Raw genomic sequence first — 19,754 nt, 5'->3', positions numbered from 1 at the left:
GAATTGTATTCTATACCATTGTTCCCTTGGGTTTAGACTTAGGGAGCTGTACCTACACTCACTTTAATAAAGTATTCAGACTAAACCGCTGTCCGTACATGGCTAGTCAGTTATGCTGTCACTTCATCACCTGAACCTTTCTGTTCTATAACAGTTTCAGCCGTGCAAATGCATTATCTGTTTATACATTCAACCCCTGCAAACAGTCATAAATTTCGTTGGCTTTCTTGAAGTCCTGCTGAAGCATTTGCCAGAGTGGTTGCTGTCTAAAAGAAATGCATTTTATCTGCCAAACTCTGAGTGTCTGTTCGAGTATGCCAACTGCATCTGTTCTGCATTTCTACTGTGCCTTGTCAGCTCTTTCTGCACCAGCAACTTGTCCGGCCTGCACTTGTAAAAGCTCGTGTGCTTTTGGTGGCAAGTCCCCTTCTTCCCCTCTACCGGTTTTTACTTGACCTCGACACAAGGCCTGTATTCTGCTGCTGCTGCCGCTCCTGGTTGGTGTTTGAAGTAGAAGCCAAGATAAAGCCCGGGAAGGCGGGAACCATGTCTACTTCAACACCCTTTGCATTGGGTTCCCATCAGTGATCTCGGCCTCACCTAGTCACCTGCACTGGCAGCATCCTCACTCATGGTCATGGAGGCAACCGCCCGGAGCCGCGCCGAGGTCGACACCTCCCGGCCGTTCCGGTCGGTCCGGCAAGCCGTCGAGGTCTTCGGCGAGCGGTACGCCGGTGGTGGCAACGGCAGCGGCAGCTCCAACGCGAGCAGCGAGTCCAGCGTCAAGCTCAGTGCGCCTCCGGCAGCCTCGTCGTCCATGGTCCTGGAGCTGGACTGCCTGAAGAAGCTGGAGGAAGACCTGGCGGAGGCCAAGGGCGAGCTGGTGGAGCTGAGGCAGAGGCAGGCCCAGATGGAGGTGGCCGTGTCCAGCCTGAGCGCGCAGTTCAGCAGGGGCCTGGCCGTCTTCTCCGGCCTCGGCAAGGGGAAGGATTTGGCCGTCGTCGGCGCGCCGGCGGCGGCCATCGGAGAAGACGAATACAGCTGCCACGGCCGGGTCCGCAGCGACCGGTGGGACGAGAGCCGGGCCGAGGAGTGGATGGCGAGCCTGGAGTACCTGCCGAGCCTGTCGGAGGCGCTGGCCATCAAGATGATCGAGGACGACCTGGGGGGAGACGGGAAGGGGAGCAAGGTCAAGAACAGCAAGAACAAGGCCGCCAGGAAGAAGCACAAGAAGCAGAGGAGTGGGATCTCGCTGGTCGGGGGCATGTTCTGCTCCAAGAAAGCCAAGTCCAGGTGATCTAAAGCCAGGCCGGGACAACACATACTTATACCAGAGATGTTTTTTTATATATATTTATGTTGACAACTTTTTTTTTCTACCTTGATTTCTGCTGAAGAATGTAGTCTGCCTCATAAGCTGCATTGCGCAGCAGTTGCTGGTCTGGAACATGGGAATTTCGCAAGGATTTTATGGGAACAATGCTGCATGGAGCGATTTGTTTGGCTCCTGTAGAATGAAATCCTGCGAAATTCACGGTTGTTCTTGATGGGGAGCTGGTCTAAGAGGGTTTGGAAGTTGATGCTGCCTTGTAATACCAAGTTGATCTTTGTGCTTGTAGTTGGTAGGAGAGGTATGTTCTCCAGCCATGATGAATTCCACGGGGTGCTAAAATGGTCTTGTACTTGTTCCCGTTCGTATTACCAAACTAAATTCTCTAATTTTGACCAAGTTTAATATCTAAAATGATATATTTGTTAGTATTTTTTATTAGATGGGTCACGAAATGTAACAAATAAACCAAATGGAGGTAACGGAGGAAAAAAAAAATCAGGAGACGACAGACATGCTTAACAATCCGGGAAAAGGAATCCAGAAGAGAACAGACATGCTTCTAGGGCAGCAATCTGCTACCATGTCTACGTTGTTGGCTTGTTGCATGTGGCTGAGCAATATACAGTCCAGCTATTCGTCGGTCATTTCATAGCGAGCATACATATACATCAGGAGGGCATGGCAACAAGAGCACATGGAAATTAAGATAAAAAAATAGCAAGAAAAATGCCGTATGCCGACATGACACCAGACATCAAATAAGTCATCTCACCAGCTATTAGCACTTCCAAGATCCAACACGAGGGAGGTGTCACCACCATCATATATCCCAGGTAACAACTATCTGAGTTCTTTCGCATAGCTGTTTAAAATTCCAACACTACAACATGAGAAATTAGCAAATTTTGGGCAGATATCACCACAAAACACCCAGAAATCATGCACCAGGAATATATAACGCAACTGTGACTTTAACAAATATATATGTATTTTTTAAGACTGACCAGATTCAGATTCAGGACTTCTTACCTGGCATACCCCAAACAATCTATGCTAGTTCATGTGTGTACTTGTACCACACAATAGTGCGTGATTTAGGGTCAGCTTCAGCTACATCAGGAAAAAGCCAAAGTGCTGTAATGTAGAAGCAGCAGGCAGCCTCAAAATTAGTAGCACTGCAAGAGATTGGACAGATCAAAACGCTGATGTTCCATATACAAGATCCAAAAAAAGGTAATGCCTGCTTCGTATTCAGATGTAGGTCAACAACAAAGGAAACAAACTACATCATGGACCTTTATACAGCCAACAGGGAACCTTGCAGCAGAGCTGCAATCACAATGCTTAAAATACATGGTGCAGCAGACAATGAACGGGAAAAAATAAGGGAGGAAACCAGATACAACAGAGAGAATTGTCCGTCAAATCGGTTAGCCTTTTCACCTGTAAAAAGATTAAATCAAATGAATTATTCCTATTGAGATTACACAATGGGAGAAGAAAACCAATGATGAAATTAATTAGTGACAAAGCTGCAATGGCAATGACCTATGTGCAGCATCTGTTCTACACCTACATAACGGACAGTTACACTCCCAGTTAAATAAACATAGTTAAAGGTTGAAACAGTTTCTGTTACACTTCTCAGCAGGAGTCACCATGTATACCACGACTACTTGGGGTTTGAAAACTGTAGGACTGGGCCAATCGCTGCCCTGAATCCTAAATCATCGCTATTGAGGTCTTGGAGGCTCGATTCTTTCAAATCTATGATGGTTGCTCGAAAATCTCCTTCCTTGTTGATGGTATGGCCATTTTGTTCTTGGCCCATTCCGCCACATCCTATGCACTCTTCCATCTCGGCCTGCTGTCCTTCCACAATTTCCAGAACTGCTATGGTTCACTGGGGATGTTCCATCAGGCTGAAACATATGAGATGATGAGGTGGAGGGACAAGGACTCCCTCGTGGGTGGGTAGGCAATGGTAGAAAAGGACTAGAAGGCACACCAGGTGCAACTTTCCATTTTTGGTGGCATTGGCCTCCTTCAGAATCAGGGGTTCCAAAGTGCTGACCAAGCGTGACAGGAACCCCATATGAGACACTCAAGCTAGGTTGGCACCTCTCCATGCAAAGTCCTGGAGCAACCTCGCTGCCTATGGAAAGTTGTGAAGGCTGACACTCCTGTTTGGTCTCAAACCCAGGAGGCACATCATCATCTGCACCCTCTGTTGAACTCTCCATGTGATGGACACCATTATAACAGTTGTTTATTCCCTGGTTCCTCTGCAACTTGTTTCTCGTGAAGCCAAATTGAACATCAAATTCGCCATGACCAGAAAAAACCTTTTGGATTTTTAGTCCCACCATCTTATAGTGCTCATCAGGTTGATAGTCCCAACGGCTCTTGCGTTTCCTCCTAGCAGAACTCCAGACCATATTAGTTCCCTGGATATCCTGTGCAGATGTGGATGTATGTGGATATTCTGTTGGTTCACTCCTTGCATTATTATGGAGGATCCATCTATCACGAAAGCTCCTAGCACTCTGTTGAACCTGTCGCAAGGAGTTATGCTCATTCATGAATTAATGATTGCAAAGCAGATGAAACTCACATGAAATTCTTACGAGAAAACCAATAATAAAAAAATGTCAATAGGGGTTAAGAGAAAATGATGAATATGAGAAGTAACCAGCAATTCCCACATAATTCCTGAGTGGGCCAAAACTTCTAAACCATAGACACATTGCTATTTCATGAAAGAAGAGTGCTTCATACGTTGTCACTGGATGTGGAACTAGTTTAGGAACACAAACGTATAATCAGGTTTAAATCTGACTGCCCATGCCAATTGCCAATTATGGTAAACTGGCCATTTACAATGACCTCTTATAGTGACTCTTTCCTTTTGAAAATATCTCCAAAGGTTGCCCGTTTTTCCATGCATTAGTACAAAAAGTAACCATGCATTAAACTACCAAGGAGCAATATATAACATTATATCCATATACCAGGATTGAAGTGAAAACAAAAAATACCATTTACAACTTAACAAAGAAGTAATATAACACCAATAGTTCCACAACAGAAGTTCAAAATGCATCTCTGATATTCAGGCTATTATTCTATAGTGGCATTTCCCGATTAAGTGGATGTTAAGTTTCCAGGTGCAACCTGTTCAACCTACAGACCAAGACCCGCTCTTTAACTAGCTTTGTCACAAAAGTGTGGCGGCCATTTTGGTTGTCAAAAGATATCTACTTTCCACGCATAGTGAAGGATAAGCTTTGCATTTGAAATCTAGCGAAGAAGTAAACTACAAATGTATTTCCACAAAGCTGAAGGAATGCATTAGCATGGTATGTCCATTACCTGAAAGTTCTTATGTCTGATTAAGCTCAGCATCGAGTCTCTGAAGCTGCAGTGCAAGTTCCAGATGAAAGTTATAGAAAATGGAATCTTGATTAAATATTCAAAAGAATCAAAAGAAGGGGCTATTTCTAAAGCACTGTTAAATTTCACTAAGCATGTCACTACACTGATAAAGACTTAGTTTAGTAAGCAATGAATAGGTAAAACTAACACAAACAATTTTAAAATTGTCTCCCTATTGCATAAGAATAGAAACTATCCATAAAGTAACAAGGAAGTTCTTTTTTCTCCAAGGGAATTATTTCATTTCGTTTCTTTGATGAAACCCAATGCTGGTTCATGTCAAAAAGACATAACACAAACAAAATAGACAAAAAAAGGGAAGAAGTTCATTTCGTTTATCCCAACGCTGGTTCAGGTCAAAAAGGAATAACACAAACAAAACACACAAAAGAAAATAACGGGACCTAGAAAACAAGTTGAATATGAAACTATTCAATCAGTATCAAATACATAAGCAAGTTTAAATAACCTAACCTTTCGACTCCAGCACATCGAGGACCTCCATTTATGTGTTCAGATGTCAAAATTCCTTTCTGAGCTAGAAACTCCAGTACCTGAAGGCAGATGCCAATAATCATACACAAAGTACCACCAGGTTCTGGGGATATAGCCCTTATTATATTGTACTCCCTCCAGTCAAAAATAAGTGCCATTTTAGTTCACTTGCACCTCAACCTGATTAAACTGTGCCCTTCTCTTCAGTTTGAGTGAACTTTTGAAACTGGTATCTCAAGATTTGTCTCCAAAAGTAAATTTAAAATATTATAACCTCGCATGTTTTGCATTTATTTTATACTTAGTAATTCGTAGTCAAAGTAGTGTCTTGGTAAGCATGTCATGTCACTATCAAAAACTACACTTATTTGAGAACAGAGGGAGTAATGTGAAAATAATATGTCAACTGGAAACCATACAACATGTGGATGCCACAGCTGATGATATGAACACAAATTGTATGAGAATAAGTGCAGACCTTCAGAAGCTTCCGTATAATAGGTATCCGGTGGAAGTCGGTTCTATTCTGCTTCAATATATTATGAAGCATTTGCAATCCTGCCATAAAATAGAACAAAAAGATTCTTAGTCAGTGACTAGAGAACTTCCATACAGGGAGTTGAAGGCCAGGGAATATACCATTCTTGTTGATGATATCCACCAGGACCGAACGTGATTTTGTTTTTAAAAGTGCATCAAGAATCAATGAAAGATCCCTCACACTGAAAGAGATAAAAAAAATCAGCATATTTAGGGGAGAGAAAAACTTGATTCACATGTCATCTGGTGAACAAACCTTTTAGATGTGCCCCCAGCACTGTCACCTTCTGCTGCAGTCACAAAGAGAAGTTTCAAGTATCCATTTGTAGCATCCTGCTCGAAAAAAAAATACTAGTTAGAACATAAAAATATAGAATGATAACTAATGTTTGCACTGCTGGATCAAATTATGCAGCAAGAAAAATCCATATTAGTGCCAGCATGAAACACGAGCTAATAAGAGACAGCCAAGTTAGTATAGGCAACTTCCATTTCATTAAGGGTGCATTAGGCATTGGGTAACACTCAAAAATTCTAGCTTCTGGAGGCAAACTCGCCCGCAGCAGCAAGAAAGTGCTCGGGCCAGCTAGGCAAGCTGAACTCGCTCCCCCTCAATGGCAAGCTAGCAGTTGATCAGAGAACATGACCTTGCCATACATTTACACCCAGGAACCAAACAAGAAAGCTTGCTAGGTTAGCCTAGCTAGGCAAGGTCCATGAGGAATCCAAACAAGCCCTAGAGCAATCAAGATGCATTTCAAACCTAAAGAGGTCTGATTTTGCTAGAAATTCAAGTCCAAGTTGTTTAATAAAGTATTTTCCTGAGCTTCTGTGCACAAAAAAAAATGTATGAAACAACAACATAACTCATGCACTATGTTCTTGAGCTATTGTACTCCAGATATGTGAGCACCACTAATCAAAGTCCTAATCTTAGAATAGTAGGCCAGTCCAAACTTTCATGACATGGTGTCAGATCTAACTGTATAGTTCTTTTTTTTCCCAGCATATGGAGATTGCATCATAATTAGAATCACCAACAAGACTTTTAACAAAAATATCTTTTGTTAAAAGCAGGTACACTAGATTATGTACAATTTAAGGGTATAATCATGGTTTCATACCTTTCGTTTGCTGATACCTCCGTTCCCATCCAGAAGGTTGTTCAGTCTCCCTTCAACTACATATATCAAGGAGAGAACATTAAGACTATCACATTTTAGCCAAAGTAGTGAGAGGAAAGCATGGGGCAGAATAGTATTACCTCCCAAGATGTGCTCATTGTCAATTGGATTTGATGATTGTGGTTTCACATTTCTATGTTGTTTTAAGTTGTTTCTCTTACTAGCATTGAAACCAGGCACCAGATTGCTCCTGAAATCAGAACTAGGTGTCGATCCATTTATCACATTTGGAGCCTTTGATCCTTCAACTGAATTTGCAGTCTTTAGCAAAAGATCTGATGACAGAGGGCCATGTACTGGGAACTGCTGCAAAGAACTTTCAAATGTTCGTGACACATGCACAGGTGTGCGGATGACATCTTCATCTTCCTGCAGGCTCCATGCTTCCAAGGAATTTTCGGGCTCACAAGTTTCAACTACTGTTCCTCCAGTATGCTCAAGTGGTTCTAACTCTCTTGCAACTGAGCAATCATGTAAATCTTCCCCTTGAATAGAAAATTCAGGTTCTGCAATATTTTCAAGACTGCCATCAGAATCAGACCCATTTGCTCCCATCAACTCCTCAGAATCTTTTTCAGGAATCATTTGTTCAAAATGCCCTGCTTCTGCATCATCTTGGGTGACAGTATCAACAACTGATATGTCTCCACCAATGTAACCCCGACATTTGGCAGTACCACAGAAGCATTTTTGAGGAGCAGCACCAGATACACGAACATAGTTGTAATCAAATGTCAATTCTTCACCCTATAAGGAAAAAAGCATACCCATTACATGCTGTGACAGCTGCCAAGCAATATATTCACTAAGACCATTCACTGATTATTCAAAATTAAATAAAGCAAACCACTGATTCAATTCAGAATTAAATAAAGCAAACCAACCCACACTCTGTTTCCAATATGTGAACTAGGTCATATGCAGACAAAATGTCCAGTTTATGGGAATGTGATGATTTCTAGCCTTACCTTCTTGATGTTCCTCATAGCAAATATTCCAATGCAGACTTCTCCATTGACCATCCACTATCAAAAAAAGAACACAACTTAGCAAACTCAGAGTGAGAGTACAAGTCTTGATCACTATAAAGAACCGATTATATTTTCATTTTGCTCCAATGTTTCAGCCAATAAGGGAAGTGTTCGGAAGTGCAGCTGCAGCAGCCAAGCACTCTATTTTTGAGGGCAGAACAGGAGATGTGCAGCTGCAGCCACAAGAAGCTGTTCCAAACAGGCAAGAAACACAGTCAATTATACAGATACAAATATCAGTGAAATAGAAGTCAACCTTCTCTGTACGACAGTTAGGGCTGCAACTATGATTGATGAATCGGCCCAAGTTTCCCTTAGTGCAAGCATCTATTACCTGGAAGAATTCAAACGAAAAGGTTAAAAGAACGAACAATAGAATTTATCCGGGTGTGCCAACATCATGATGGATGGCTCGACAAAAGTGGGTGCCACATAAAGTCAACACCATACACTAGAGAAAGAGGGAAGGGAATAGGTGATCTGATTGTTCCTCATTGTATACAAATTTTAGACCAAAATACACTAGAGAAAGTGGGTGCCACATAAAGTCAACAACATACACTAGAGAAAGAAGGGAATAGGTGATCTGATTGTTCCTCATTGTATACAAATTTTAGACCAAAATAGGACTTGCAGTAAGAAATGCAGGTAGTAAAACTTAAACCAATATTGAATAAATTGGAAATCTGAAGAAAATAAGAAATAGCTAATGGACAAATTGTAAAATCAGAAGTACCTCGCCGCCATTTAAGGCCATGAAGTAGAAATGTTTCTGGCCTTTGGAAGCATAATATCTTTGGCGGGATTCATAAGACGTTATGTCAAGGACCTGAGAGAACATTGCAGTACAGAGTCAAAAGAACTCATAGTCATGATTAACTATCATCGCACTAACATGATAAAGTTTTGAAAGTCGGAATATGTAAACAGAGGAAAATAACAGAAGGCAATGGTACCTCTCCAACATATTCAATAAGAAACCTTCCTTCAGTAACATCTTCCTGCAACTGCAGTCCATAACCTTTCTTGCCAGAATGGAACCATCGCAGTTTTGCATAGCTGCGTCGCTGAAACTGTTTTCAAATATTTTACAGTCAAAACCAATGTAGCATGGAAAACATAAGCTTTATTAAGGGTAGCAAAGAAAGCAATGACCTTCTGATTAGAACATTGTTCTCCACATGGACATGTACGCTTGACACATTCAATGTTGAGCATCCTGTTCAAGCAGCCATCTCTACAACCCTGTCGACCATCTTGAGGAGTCTTGCAGTTGCACACCATGCTCTGATCATAATAATTAATGAAAAACATAAGAAAACTAGGGTATTCTTCAAAATTTCAGCAAGTACTCAAGTCGCAAGGAGTACAAAAATATATTTTGTAGAATGGTTCAAGGTAGTTTGATTTGACATGGTTCACAAGAATGACATTAGGATTTGCTGGTGGTGGATGGTTAAATATTCTGGCAACTAAAAAGTGTGTGAGACACACACACATTCAGAGTGGCAACAATACAAATGTTTGTGTTTTATGCACTTTGTGAGTAAATTTCCCTATCTATCCTGCAAATGGACATATGAACAAGAATCTATAGTAACTTTTTAAACTACTAACTGTCCTACAAATTTCCACGATCTATGATTAAAGGAAACTACATGTCCATAACAAAAAAGATAGCTGAAAAATAAGTTAAATCAAGGGTTCAAATAGATGGACAGAACCAACCTCATCAATGGATTGTGTCCTGCGTTGCCGATGAAGAAACAAGTTTGACCTAATAGACGTCCATGATGGTGCTTTGCAAGCTACTCAACAATAACATGCAAAAATTTGTAACAAAATCAGATATGATAACACATAAGGAATTATTTTACATTATAATGAACAAAAAAGTATACCGAAGAAAATAAAAAGAATGCAGAGGTTTCAAAACCTTTGGGGTTGGATCTGTCATCATCTGCTTCATCAGCCGAAGCATCCGAAAGGTCGAGTTCGGCATTGATCTCAGCATTTGTCTTTTCTTGTGGAATAGAACAGTTAGCAAATGCCTTGTCCCCATTGTCCTTACAAGTCCTTCATAGTAAAAAAAAAGGGGGGGGATCAATCAGACATATAAAACAATCAGCAGATGAGCACAAATATATATATAAAAAATGAGTGTACAGCACATGACTGAATGGAATAAATCAAGATACTAGAATAGAAGGAACTTGCGGAAGATCTAAAAGTAGAGATTTGCACAGAGTGGTAATAACACATATTAGGTTGTGGGGTTTCCAAACCCTTACATTAGTAGTTTTTCTTGCTATAAAAGATGAATGCAAATCCATACTTGAATCAAGCAAGCTGTGGGCTTAACATCTCAAATATAAGTCTGAAGAGATGCAGTGGGCACGCAGCAAAAGGGAGAGAATAGATGACGAAGAAACAGAGGTTAACGTGGTGCAACTTCCAAGAGAATTATAAAGCTACGATCACCAATGACTATCCTTGACATGTGTATCATACACACTCTAGTCAAGAAACGGATGGTGCATGCAACTTGACCTGGTTGGGCCAGCCCATCAAACTATCCTAGTTCTTTTGCTTTACCAGATGTGAACAGAGTGAACAACCTATTTGATAAAGCTGATGGCATGTTTCTAAAGGCGTATCTGTAATAAAACCGAACTGCTGAGAAAATGTAATATTCAGAATAATGTCTACACCAAACTTGTAAAACTAAAACTGCCTAGGACAGTTCTCGTAATGAATCATCTAGTCAAGAGAAGTACGTGTTTGACAGAGAGTCAAAGGCAATGGCATATCTTCTGATGATGTGCCAGTAAGAATTATCAAAAACTGTTACAATGCAGGTTCCAGGCTTATTTCTTTGGATTAATCCATCTGAAACCAAACCAAAACCAGGAAGGTGTAGCTCTCTTTGGAACAGGTTTTATGATAGTCTGGGATACAACCCACAGGTACAAAGTGTAGCATCTACATGGAACAATAATTGAATTGTTCAAGAAAAAGTGTAGAGCCTATGTGGAATAACAATTTGAACAAAAGTATACCCAACATATAAGGAGCAATTTTGCTCCTCCAGAAAATGCAGTCAGATGTTACCAAGCAAAAGCTGACACAACTTGAAAGGTCAAATCAGCATGTCCGCATTATAAAACAGAGAAAAAAATGTAGTGATCCATGTGGTTAGGATCAGTTTTTCTTTGAGTCAGTAATTTTCGATTATCCTCCTAGAAACCAAAATAACATAAGAATAGAAACCAAAATAACATAAGAGAACTTTTTTTCCCAAAATAGACCATATAGACCAAATGAAGAGAGCACCCAATTAGAATAGCAGGCTAGTGCAACCATTAAGAGTTGATAGCTGAGATAACAGGAAGGAAAGTTATTACCATCTTGTTTCTCCAATGACATCAACAAGTTCAGCAGGTATGCAGCGCCATTTTTGGCAATCATCACAACACACCCATGCAGCACGTGGTGGTACAGATGCACCATCCGTTTTGCATGCAGCATTTCCAGGTAAATGAGCAGACATGGCACTTGAGTTCTTGAGTTCAAATTCGGTGGCAGGATCAAGATTACCTATGTAAAATGAGAATGTAAATTACTTGATATATGTTATGGAAAAGAAACAAATGATAATCACAAAGAAAATGAGACGTACTCTGTTCATTCATACGAGACGCTGCCAGATCAGATGAAGGCAAATCTAAAAGACCATGATCAAAGGAAGTGTCATCTGCTATATTTTTCCTCTTACTTTTTTCTTTCTTATGTGGATCCTGCGCCTTACCCTTCTTCTTTCCTGTATTAGCATCCTTTTTCTTGCGTCTTGGTGATTTCGTACTGTCAAATGCACTCCCTCTGTCACCATCCATTACAGAATGACTTCCAATGCTATCATGTTCATAAATAGCATGATCCTGTGTGCCAGAAGTTAGGGCTTCAAAACAAGAACTAAACTCTGGAGGCCTTGTGCAGAGAATTGACTCAGATGGATCAGGAGAAATTGAATCGCTAGAAAATGGCCTATGTTTTGAAGCTTCACATGGAGAAATTTTGGTGGATCCTATAACATTCTTTCTTTTCCCTTTAGATCCATCTTTCTTTTTGCAACCTGGCTTTCTGACAATTCTGATTTTCCTCACTGCATTAGACTTCTGTAAAGCTTGCGCTTTTCCTTCACCAACATCATTGTCTACCATGGCATGAGATGGATCAATCTCTTCCTTTCTGGTGTTGTCATGCAAAGTGGGTTTAGCCTGCTGCTCCAAGCTCATCAATGATAATAAAGCTTGTTCTTTTCCAAAGTTGGAAGTAGATGAAACGGATGGATGATAGTCACCAACATTCAGTGCACCAGTATTGGTTGAGTTTTCATGTAACATAACATCATGGCTTGCAGAAACATTACCTTCACATGTAACAGAAGCCACCTCCAAAACAGAATCCGGTGAAAATTCAACATGCAGCATGGCACTGCCCTTGGCATTGGTCAAAGATGATTCAGAAGTTGAAAGCTTAGCACACTCTCCATGGACATCTGCAGCACATGTTTCTTTAGTAGAACTCACCAAGGCCCTTTCCAACTGCTGCGCATCAGTCTGGATACACTTTGATTTCACTGTACGATAACTGTCATTAGACTCTGCAGTATTGCTTGTACTATCAAAAATATTAATTGATGTATCAGAAGACAACTTTGGAATGTTTTGTCTGCGACTTTCCAAAGAAACATCAGTATCAGCCACAGTTGAAAAGGCTGGTTGCTCGTTCAATTCACTAGCTGCATGCCCTATATCCACAACGGTTGATAAGGTCGATTGCCCATTCAATTCACTATCTGCATACCCCGTAACAGACATGGAAGAGAATTTACTCTTTGAAGATCTTGAACTTCGACTTCTCCGAATACTTGGCTGACTTTTCTGATCAGATATGTTATCTGATCTTCCTTTGTCCAGGCAAGTTGGATGAGAATTAGAAGTCGACGGCCGACAGCTTTGACAGAAACCATCTAATAGCTCTTTTAGACTGCCCCAAGTAGACGGTTTTGGTGGCCTGCTCATGCCACTTCTTCCCTTAGCGATTTTGTTTGGGAACAGATTCGTGGTGCTTTGCTGTAATGAGCTCGCAACATCAACCTTTTTAGGTTTGCATGTGCTGCTGCTTGCTTGGTTCATTTGATTAGGCCTCTCAGGATCTCTTCTTGATGAAGCAGCTCTTTTTGGATTCCTGCGTCTGAACACGTTTAATGCTGTCAGCTTTTGACTTTGTGATTCTCCATCATTAGCATTGCTGACAAAATCAACAGAACTATCATCAGCACAATTACCGGCATTGAGCCCTTGGTCCAAATGGCCAGATCTGCCAACAGCAGAATCTTGATGACCCAGGCATAGAGCAGATGATTCCTTGCCACTACAACAAGGTTCATCATCACAAGGTTGGTTATACGAAGAAACACACAGGTTTCCCTCTGGGGATAGTTCAGAGCTTCCATATTTCAGAGGGGTATGTTGCAACTCTTTATCAGCATGAGGGCCAGAATGCTGATTCTCATCACCATAGGCCTCCGTCCGGAGGCCACTGTCACACAACGTCAAATCCCCTCCCAGTGAATCACAAACCAATTTTTCAAAGCCTGCACTAATTTCAGATGTATCAACAGCCTGACCAACCTTCCGATCTAAAGGAACTGACGTTTCATCAACTCGGCAGGAGGCTACTGAATTGATATTTGGCAAGAAACCAACATTTTCCAGCTCATGATTAGCACCAGTCATCAATGGCAGGCCATCAGCACCACATAGCAATTTTTCAGAGTGATGCTTCCCCAGATCTGACAAGTCCCCATTGTCATGGGCTGCTTCCATACAATCTGTCTGCAAGTCCTCTTCACTTGTGCTTACCTTCCTTCCAGAAAACCGGCGCTCATCTTCAGGAGCCTCCTTGTGAAATGCACTCTCACAAGAAAACGTACCACATACTTCTGCACTGTAAGCCACATTTTCCATGCTTGACATATGTTCAGGTAATTCACTAATCTGACCAGTCTTGCCATCTAAAGAAACAGCAGGATTATGCCCTGAAATTGAAGGAACTGAATGTTCGTGCAAGGTCCAAGAGCTATTTGACAAACCATCCTTTTCGAGATCACGGTTAGCATTTTTCTTCAAACACGTGGCACCCATGCTGCATGGCAACTGCTCAATATCACGATTTACCAAATCTGGCAAGCCCTCATTACCACAATGTGGTTCCTCGTAACATGTTTGTGAATCCTCCACAACACCACTCGAAACACCTCTCCCACCTGCCAAAAAGCCCTGCTGACATGGACTTCCCTCTGTCGCCATGTCCACCGTGTCATACATGCATCTAGAATCAATGAACTGAGATCCTTTACCTCCAGCGGCACATAAACCGTCATTCCACATCCCTCCGTCGGACACATGGCACATCATTGAATCACCAGATATTCCACCAAACTGACCTGTCTTTCCATCTAAAGAAAGATTAACGCCACCTGAAATGGAAGGAACTGAATCTTTATGCGCTGGCCTGGAGACCACAGCTTCATTATCTGGCATCAAAGCATCCTGTTGTAGCTCATCATTAGCATCCGTGATGGATCCTGTGCCATCAACGGCACATGGCTCTTGCTCACTACCACGAGTCTTGGAGACCACGGCTTCATTATCTGGCATCAAAGCATCCTGTTGTAGCTCATCATTAGCATCCGTGATGGAACCTGAGCCATCAACGGCACATGGCTCTTGCTCACTACCATGACTCGTTGAACCCAACAAGCGTGCATGATCACATTCTGCTTCATCGCAAGCAATCCGTAAATCTTCTAGAGTTGCCTTTACTCCCTGCACCTCGCCAACCCAATCACCTCCGTTACCCACCAAATCCTCCTGCTCAAACTGGCTCCCCTCTGCCGTTTCCTCCAACATGCCATACACGCATCCGGTGTCCTTGGGGGCACATAACGTCTTATGCGGCAACCCGCCATTGGCCTCATGACACGTCTGCAAACCGCCAGGTTCAGCGGAACTCTGCGACGCGGGAGCCAAACTAACTCCCTTCTCTTCCTCCACATACATGTCCCTCTGCTCCAAACTAGAACCCTTCCCCTGGCCTATCTGAAGTGTTCTCCCTTCAGTCGAGGCAGAAACAGCCTCGACAGGAGCCACCAATCCAACAGCAAAATCGCCCCCTTTCTCCTGGTCTACTTCTGCGGGCAATCTAGCCTCCGTGGCGCCGCGTACCTCCTCCGCTCCCCGCAGCCGCGCGGCGTCAGCAGCATGATCCTCCGGCCCGCGCGCGCCCGCGCCAGGCTCCTCCATTGCGGCAGGAGGTCAGCGGGGGCCTGTACGGATCGAGACCATTCAATGCCCGCGCGCGCACCCTCCTCCTCCCGCCGCCGCCGCGCCCGATCACGCCGAGGCCGAGGGCCCTCCAAAACCCTAGAATTCCAGCCGCCGGGGGCCGAGAGCACGGGCAGAGAAGTCAATCAGAATTCCGCGAACAAACGGGCAGCGCCCCTCAACCCCTACCAACGCGGAAAAAAAAAACCAGAGACACGAACCTCGGGGACCCGCGTGGCGGCGGGCGAATGCCTGCGGAGCGGCGGCCGTCGGCGGCGTCTCCCGTCGGGCTCCGGCGGCGGGCGTGGCGCGGGAGGGGGCCGCGGCGCCGGGGTCGGGGTCGCCGCGGGTCGGCGGTCGTCTCGTCGACCGCGTTGGGAAGGGGGGGCGGCGGAGGCGGATAGGGGAGCGAGGAGAGAGGAGGCGAAGTATATTATTTCGGGTAGAGAGAGAGAAAAAAAATAAGGGGAAAATAAATAAATAAAACAGGGAAGGAGGAAGCGAGTAGAAAAGGTCTCGCTCCTCCGTTTTGTTTCGATTCGAGATCGTGTTTGCGAGGGCAAGTGGGGAGACGAGACGAGAGGAGGAAGATGAGAGACGGCCAACGCGTTCGAAATCCGGGTTTTGTTTGATTTTTTTTTGAACTGGGGTTTTGTTTGATTTTGAGAGAAGAAGAGGGGGAAAAAGATGGTGGGTTTCAGCGCGACAGAAAGGCTAGCGATATTATTATCCTATCCGGGCCTCAGATTTAAAAGGACGTGACCGTTGTTTGTACCTGCATGTATTTTTCTTCCTCGAGATAAAAAAAAAGACTGTGCATTGGTGCAACGGTAACGGAGTGTTGCACGGTGAAATTTGGTACATAGCCCTGTGTACATTTTCATTGGTGTTGCACGTGAGTGCCGTACGCAGAATTGCAGACGCAGCTGTAACGGCATTCGTTTATTCTGAATTCGAACAGCTTTCGCATTCGTTCAGAACTGTGCAGCAGTTTGTATTTCGAAGCGAGTAGAAGTGTGGAAGGGAAGGTGGAAAGAAGCATGACGAATCGTTGCGGTTGCGCGGTAGTTGCGAGCCTAGCGGTAGTAGCCATGGAGACATGGAGTGCTAGACTGGACGGGGGCGGTTGGTGGCCATCATCCTCGCTCATCCTTGACTTGATCGGCGGTTCTGCCATGTCGGGACGGGCCGCCCCCTCCGGATAGGTGTCCAGGAGACAAGCCCTTAATTATCATCCACTGCAGAGCAACAAAAAGAGCAAAGAAAAAAAAAACGTCCCCAACCGAAACCGGCAAACTGCGTCATCGACCCGTCACCGCAGGAGAGGGTAGGGAGGGAGGGCCCACCACACCACGCTCGCGCCGCGTCAGACGCCGTGCACGGATCTGTTATTGGAAACGGACGGGTATTTTCATTTTTATCCCAACGGCACGTTGGCATCGAGCGGCGCGTTCGTAGTGCAGGAGTACTCGCAATAACGTGGAACCGGAGGGACGAGACTGCAAAAGGGGTTGGCAGGCGGGCATGCGCCGCCGAAATATCTCCCGCGCCACGCGCACCCGCGACGGCGACGCCCCGTCCGGCTGACAGGTGGTGGAGGCGTGGGCGGCGCCGGCACACGGGCCCCGAAGTCAGTTGCACGCGGGAGGCCTGGCGCAACGCGGGCGTTACGGCCAGGCCGGCCTGCGTGGCGACCGGTGGCTCTCCATGGCCTTTCCTGGGGCGGGTCTGCGCGTGTGGGTCCCTTTATCTTTTGGGAGGAGGAGGAGGAGGAGGAAGACTGACCGGGCGGGCCGGAGCGGGAGGACTGCGGCGTCGCGGCCGTGGACTCGGCTGCGCGACGTGACGTTTTCCCCCCCTGCGCGGATGCGGGGTTGGTACGTGCACTTTTTTTCTTTTGACCTTTTCAGTTTTTTTGATGGACGTGATGCCGTGTGCCGCGTGGAGGGCGGGCGGGCAGAAATGGTTCCAGGCATCCAATCTGTCACGTAGCGCAGAAATTTGTACTGCAACGGCATGATTAACAGAGAGGTTTAGGCTCTAAACGTCCTCAAATATCGATCACGACTTCCTCTCAGTGTACCGTACCTCAAATAGTGAAGTTGTCGCCACCTCAACTGGGTTACTCGGACGGTTTGTTTTACACGTACTCCCTGCTGTCAATAAAACAAGATGTTTTGGACAGCAAAAAAACAACTAGCTTTTCTGCTTGTTTTGCCTGTCCGAACGACAACTAATAGTCTAATATTCACCTTGTTATTTTAGAGATCCAAACACGTAATTTGCAATTCTAAAATTAGTCTCAAATCATATAGATTTTGTTATATAAAAATGGTACGATTAGTTTATATTTGAAAGTGTTCTCTTGCGCTTATGATTGTACTGATACAACCATCAAGAGCCAGAGTTTACTTTTAGATATCATGCTCGATTAAATTTCTGGCAACTTTAAAAATAAACTCTAGCTTTTAAGATTAGCTATGGTAAATTATTTCAATTTTTGGCAAACATAATGTGCAGCTTTCTAAAAGGAAAAGTATTTCGAATACATAACTACAAGCAGGTTTATTTGTACCGTATATTTTTGCGATTTTTTTTTGCTTTTGTTACTTGTGAAATAGACTAGAGAGCAATCATGTGTTGACACTGATAAGCTCCTTGCCATCTAGAGATAACAACTGGCTCGCAAAAAATAATTACTCCAAAATCTTTTCCAACTCAAAGATTGACCTCCCCCACCTTATCGCACCTAAATCCACCTGCTGAGACAGCTTTGTATTCATCAAGAGGCCAGCAAAAAAAATTGTCACATGAGATATCAGGGTGCTTTGTCATTGCAAGATCGTAATCCTTCATAAAACTTACACATTTTTTTCTTAATTGCATAGCGTATTGGGAAAGGACTTTTGTAAGCTGAAGCAAAAAAAAAAAAGGCTAACCAAGCGCACAAAATTAGGTCTTGCGGCCAAGTTTTCATACAACCAAACCATACGATCTATAACAACAATATACATTCTTAAACTAACACTAATATTCTAGAGTTGTAATACCTTTACCTAGCTGGTTGAGCCCGTCGTCTTTTCACGTTGAGAAAGCCCGTGGCAGTCCTGTCCGGCGAGTCAAATAAACGGGTTCCCTTTCTTATCGACCGCTGTGCGGTGTCAATCGAGAGCAGCCTGCTTCCGGACGCAGCCGCTCCACCTCCACCGAAAGGGAAGGTCAGAGCGGCTAACCGAGTAAAGCAAACAAGACTTCCCCCGTTGACCCGCGCGGTGGCAGTCACCGCACGCGCACCAGCGCGAAGAAGGGGCAACCGCAACCTGGGGGCCGGCCTCTCGCCCATTGGCTTTCGGTGTGTTCTCGCGATCGCATCGTGTGCCAATGCGGATGCTCTGCCACTCCGCGCAGTGTGTGCGTGTGTGTGTCGGCGCGCCATTCCGCTTTGCGCGCATCGCAGTGAAGGCGGAGGGCAGAGTGGCAGCGGCAGCCCGCAACATGGTAGTTTTGTCGCTTCCTGATGGGATTCGTTCGGATTTGGGAATTCAGCGCAGCTCAGCAGGTTGGTGGTACTGGGCTCGAAAATGAGGAAGAAGAATGGGCTTACACCTTGCCCACTCGGTCGACGTAGTGACCTTCTTGGCCCATGATTATACTACTTCCCTCAGGTGCCTGTACCTCCCTCAAACAGGAAGAAATAAAGGCAAATCCACTGGTGTGAGCTGATCCATGCTTGCCACACCCATCGGCCCCAAATAGAAATGAAGAACCCCTTTGGCAGGGCTTATTGAACAGCTCCAAAACCGGATTCTCAAGGAGGCCTGCCAAACGGTAGAATGGGAAGAGCTCTAGATGCAGAAGCAGGCTCCATCCGGCTCCGGCTGCAGCCCTATGTCCCACCTGCCATCTTTACCCCCGCGGCCTCTTCGTGTGCTCCGCCTCCTCGTGGCGCTCGACCTCCACGTCCTTCTCCTGCTTCTCTTCTCCTAGGGAGCGGCGGGAGGTCATGGCCGCAGTGGAGGTCATGGCGGCGGAGGGAGCCCGCGGCAACAGGAGCAAGTGGCTGCGGGAGGCAGCATGGTGGTGCAGGGCCAGCTGCAGGAGGCCGAGCGGTGGCGAACGAGCTGCACAGGAGGCCAAGCGACGGCCGGATGCGCGAGAGCCGCTGTGTGAGAGCGCAAGGCAAGGCAGCAGACGGTGGCGGGAGCACGAGGCAGAGCAGTAGGCACGAGGCAGAGCAGTAGACGGCGGTGGGAGCGCAAGGCAGGGGAGACCGGCTGTGTGAGCGCTGGGCAAGGGCGGGAGCACAAAGGAAGAAGAGGTTAAGGAGGAAAGAGAAGATGGGGAT

The 19,754-nt window shown here is 44.7% G+C and overlaps 2 protein-coding genes across 2 annotated transcripts; one reads left to right on the top strand and one right to left on the bottom strand.

Annotated features, from left to right (window-relative positions):
- The first annotated feature begins 387 nt into the window (after positions 1-387).
- Positions 388-2,473, top strand: LOC112886995. Its single transcript, XM_025953095.1, has 2 exons — positions 388-1,293; positions 1,398-2,473. Exons 1-2 carry the CDS (start codon positions 632-634, stop codon positions 1,402-1,404), a joined length of 669 nt encoding a protein of 222 aa, XP_025808880.1. The 5' UTR covers positions 388-631; the 3' UTR covers positions 1,405-2,473.
- A 277-nt stretch (positions 2,474-2,750) lies between these two features.
- Positions 2,751-15,833, bottom strand: LOC112886596. The gene is made up of 18 exons (XM_025952579.1): positions 15,631-15,833; positions 11,698-15,508; positions 11,423-11,615; positions 9,955-10,094; positions 9,747-9,826; positions 9,174-9,305; positions 8,975-9,091; positions 8,755-8,847; positions 8,275-8,352; positions 7,956-8,012; positions 7,068-7,734; positions 6,928-6,983; positions 6,060-6,136; positions 5,903-5,985; positions 5,742-5,821; positions 5,243-5,322; positions 4,706-4,751; positions 2,751-3,888 (listed from the first exon to the last, which is right to left on the bottom strand). Exons 2-18 carry the CDS (start codon positions 15,386-15,388, stop codon positions 3,067-3,069), a joined length of 6,492 nt encoding a protein of 2,163 aa, XP_025808364.1. The 5' UTR covers positions 15,389-15,508; positions 15,631-15,833; the 3' UTR covers positions 2,751-3,066.
- Between the last annotated feature and the right edge of the window lie 3,921 nt (positions 15,834-19,754).

Source organism: Panicum hallii, chromosome 1 (assembly GCF_002211085.1).
Source record: "Panicum hallii strain FIL2 chromosome 1, PHallii_v3.1, whole genome shotgun sequence".
NCBI lineage: Eukaryota > Viridiplantae > Streptophyta > Magnoliopsida > Poales > Poaceae > Panicum > Panicum hallii.
Note: the sequence above shows the minus strand (reverse complement) of the source record. Positions and strands in the feature narration are given on the sequence as shown.

Excerpts from the sequence above, each read along its gene's own strand:
- LOC112886995 (XM_025953095.1), top strand. The coding sequence starts at position 632 with ATGGTCATGGAGGCAACCGCCCGGAGCCGCGCCGAGGTCGACACCTCC.
- LOC112886596 (XM_025952579.1), bottom strand. The coding sequence starts at position 15,388 with ATGGAGGAGCCTGGCGCGGGCGCGCGCGGGCCGGAGGATCATGCTGCT. Across the intron at positions 9,306-9,746 it reads GGACACAATCCATTGATGAG|AGCATGGTGTGCAACTGCAA; the intron begins GTTGGTTCTGTC and ends TATTATGATCAG. Across the intron at positions 7,735-7,955 it reads CTATGAGGAACATCAAGAAG|GGTGAAGAATTGACATTTGA; the intron begins GTAAGGCTAGAA and ends TTTTCCTTATAG.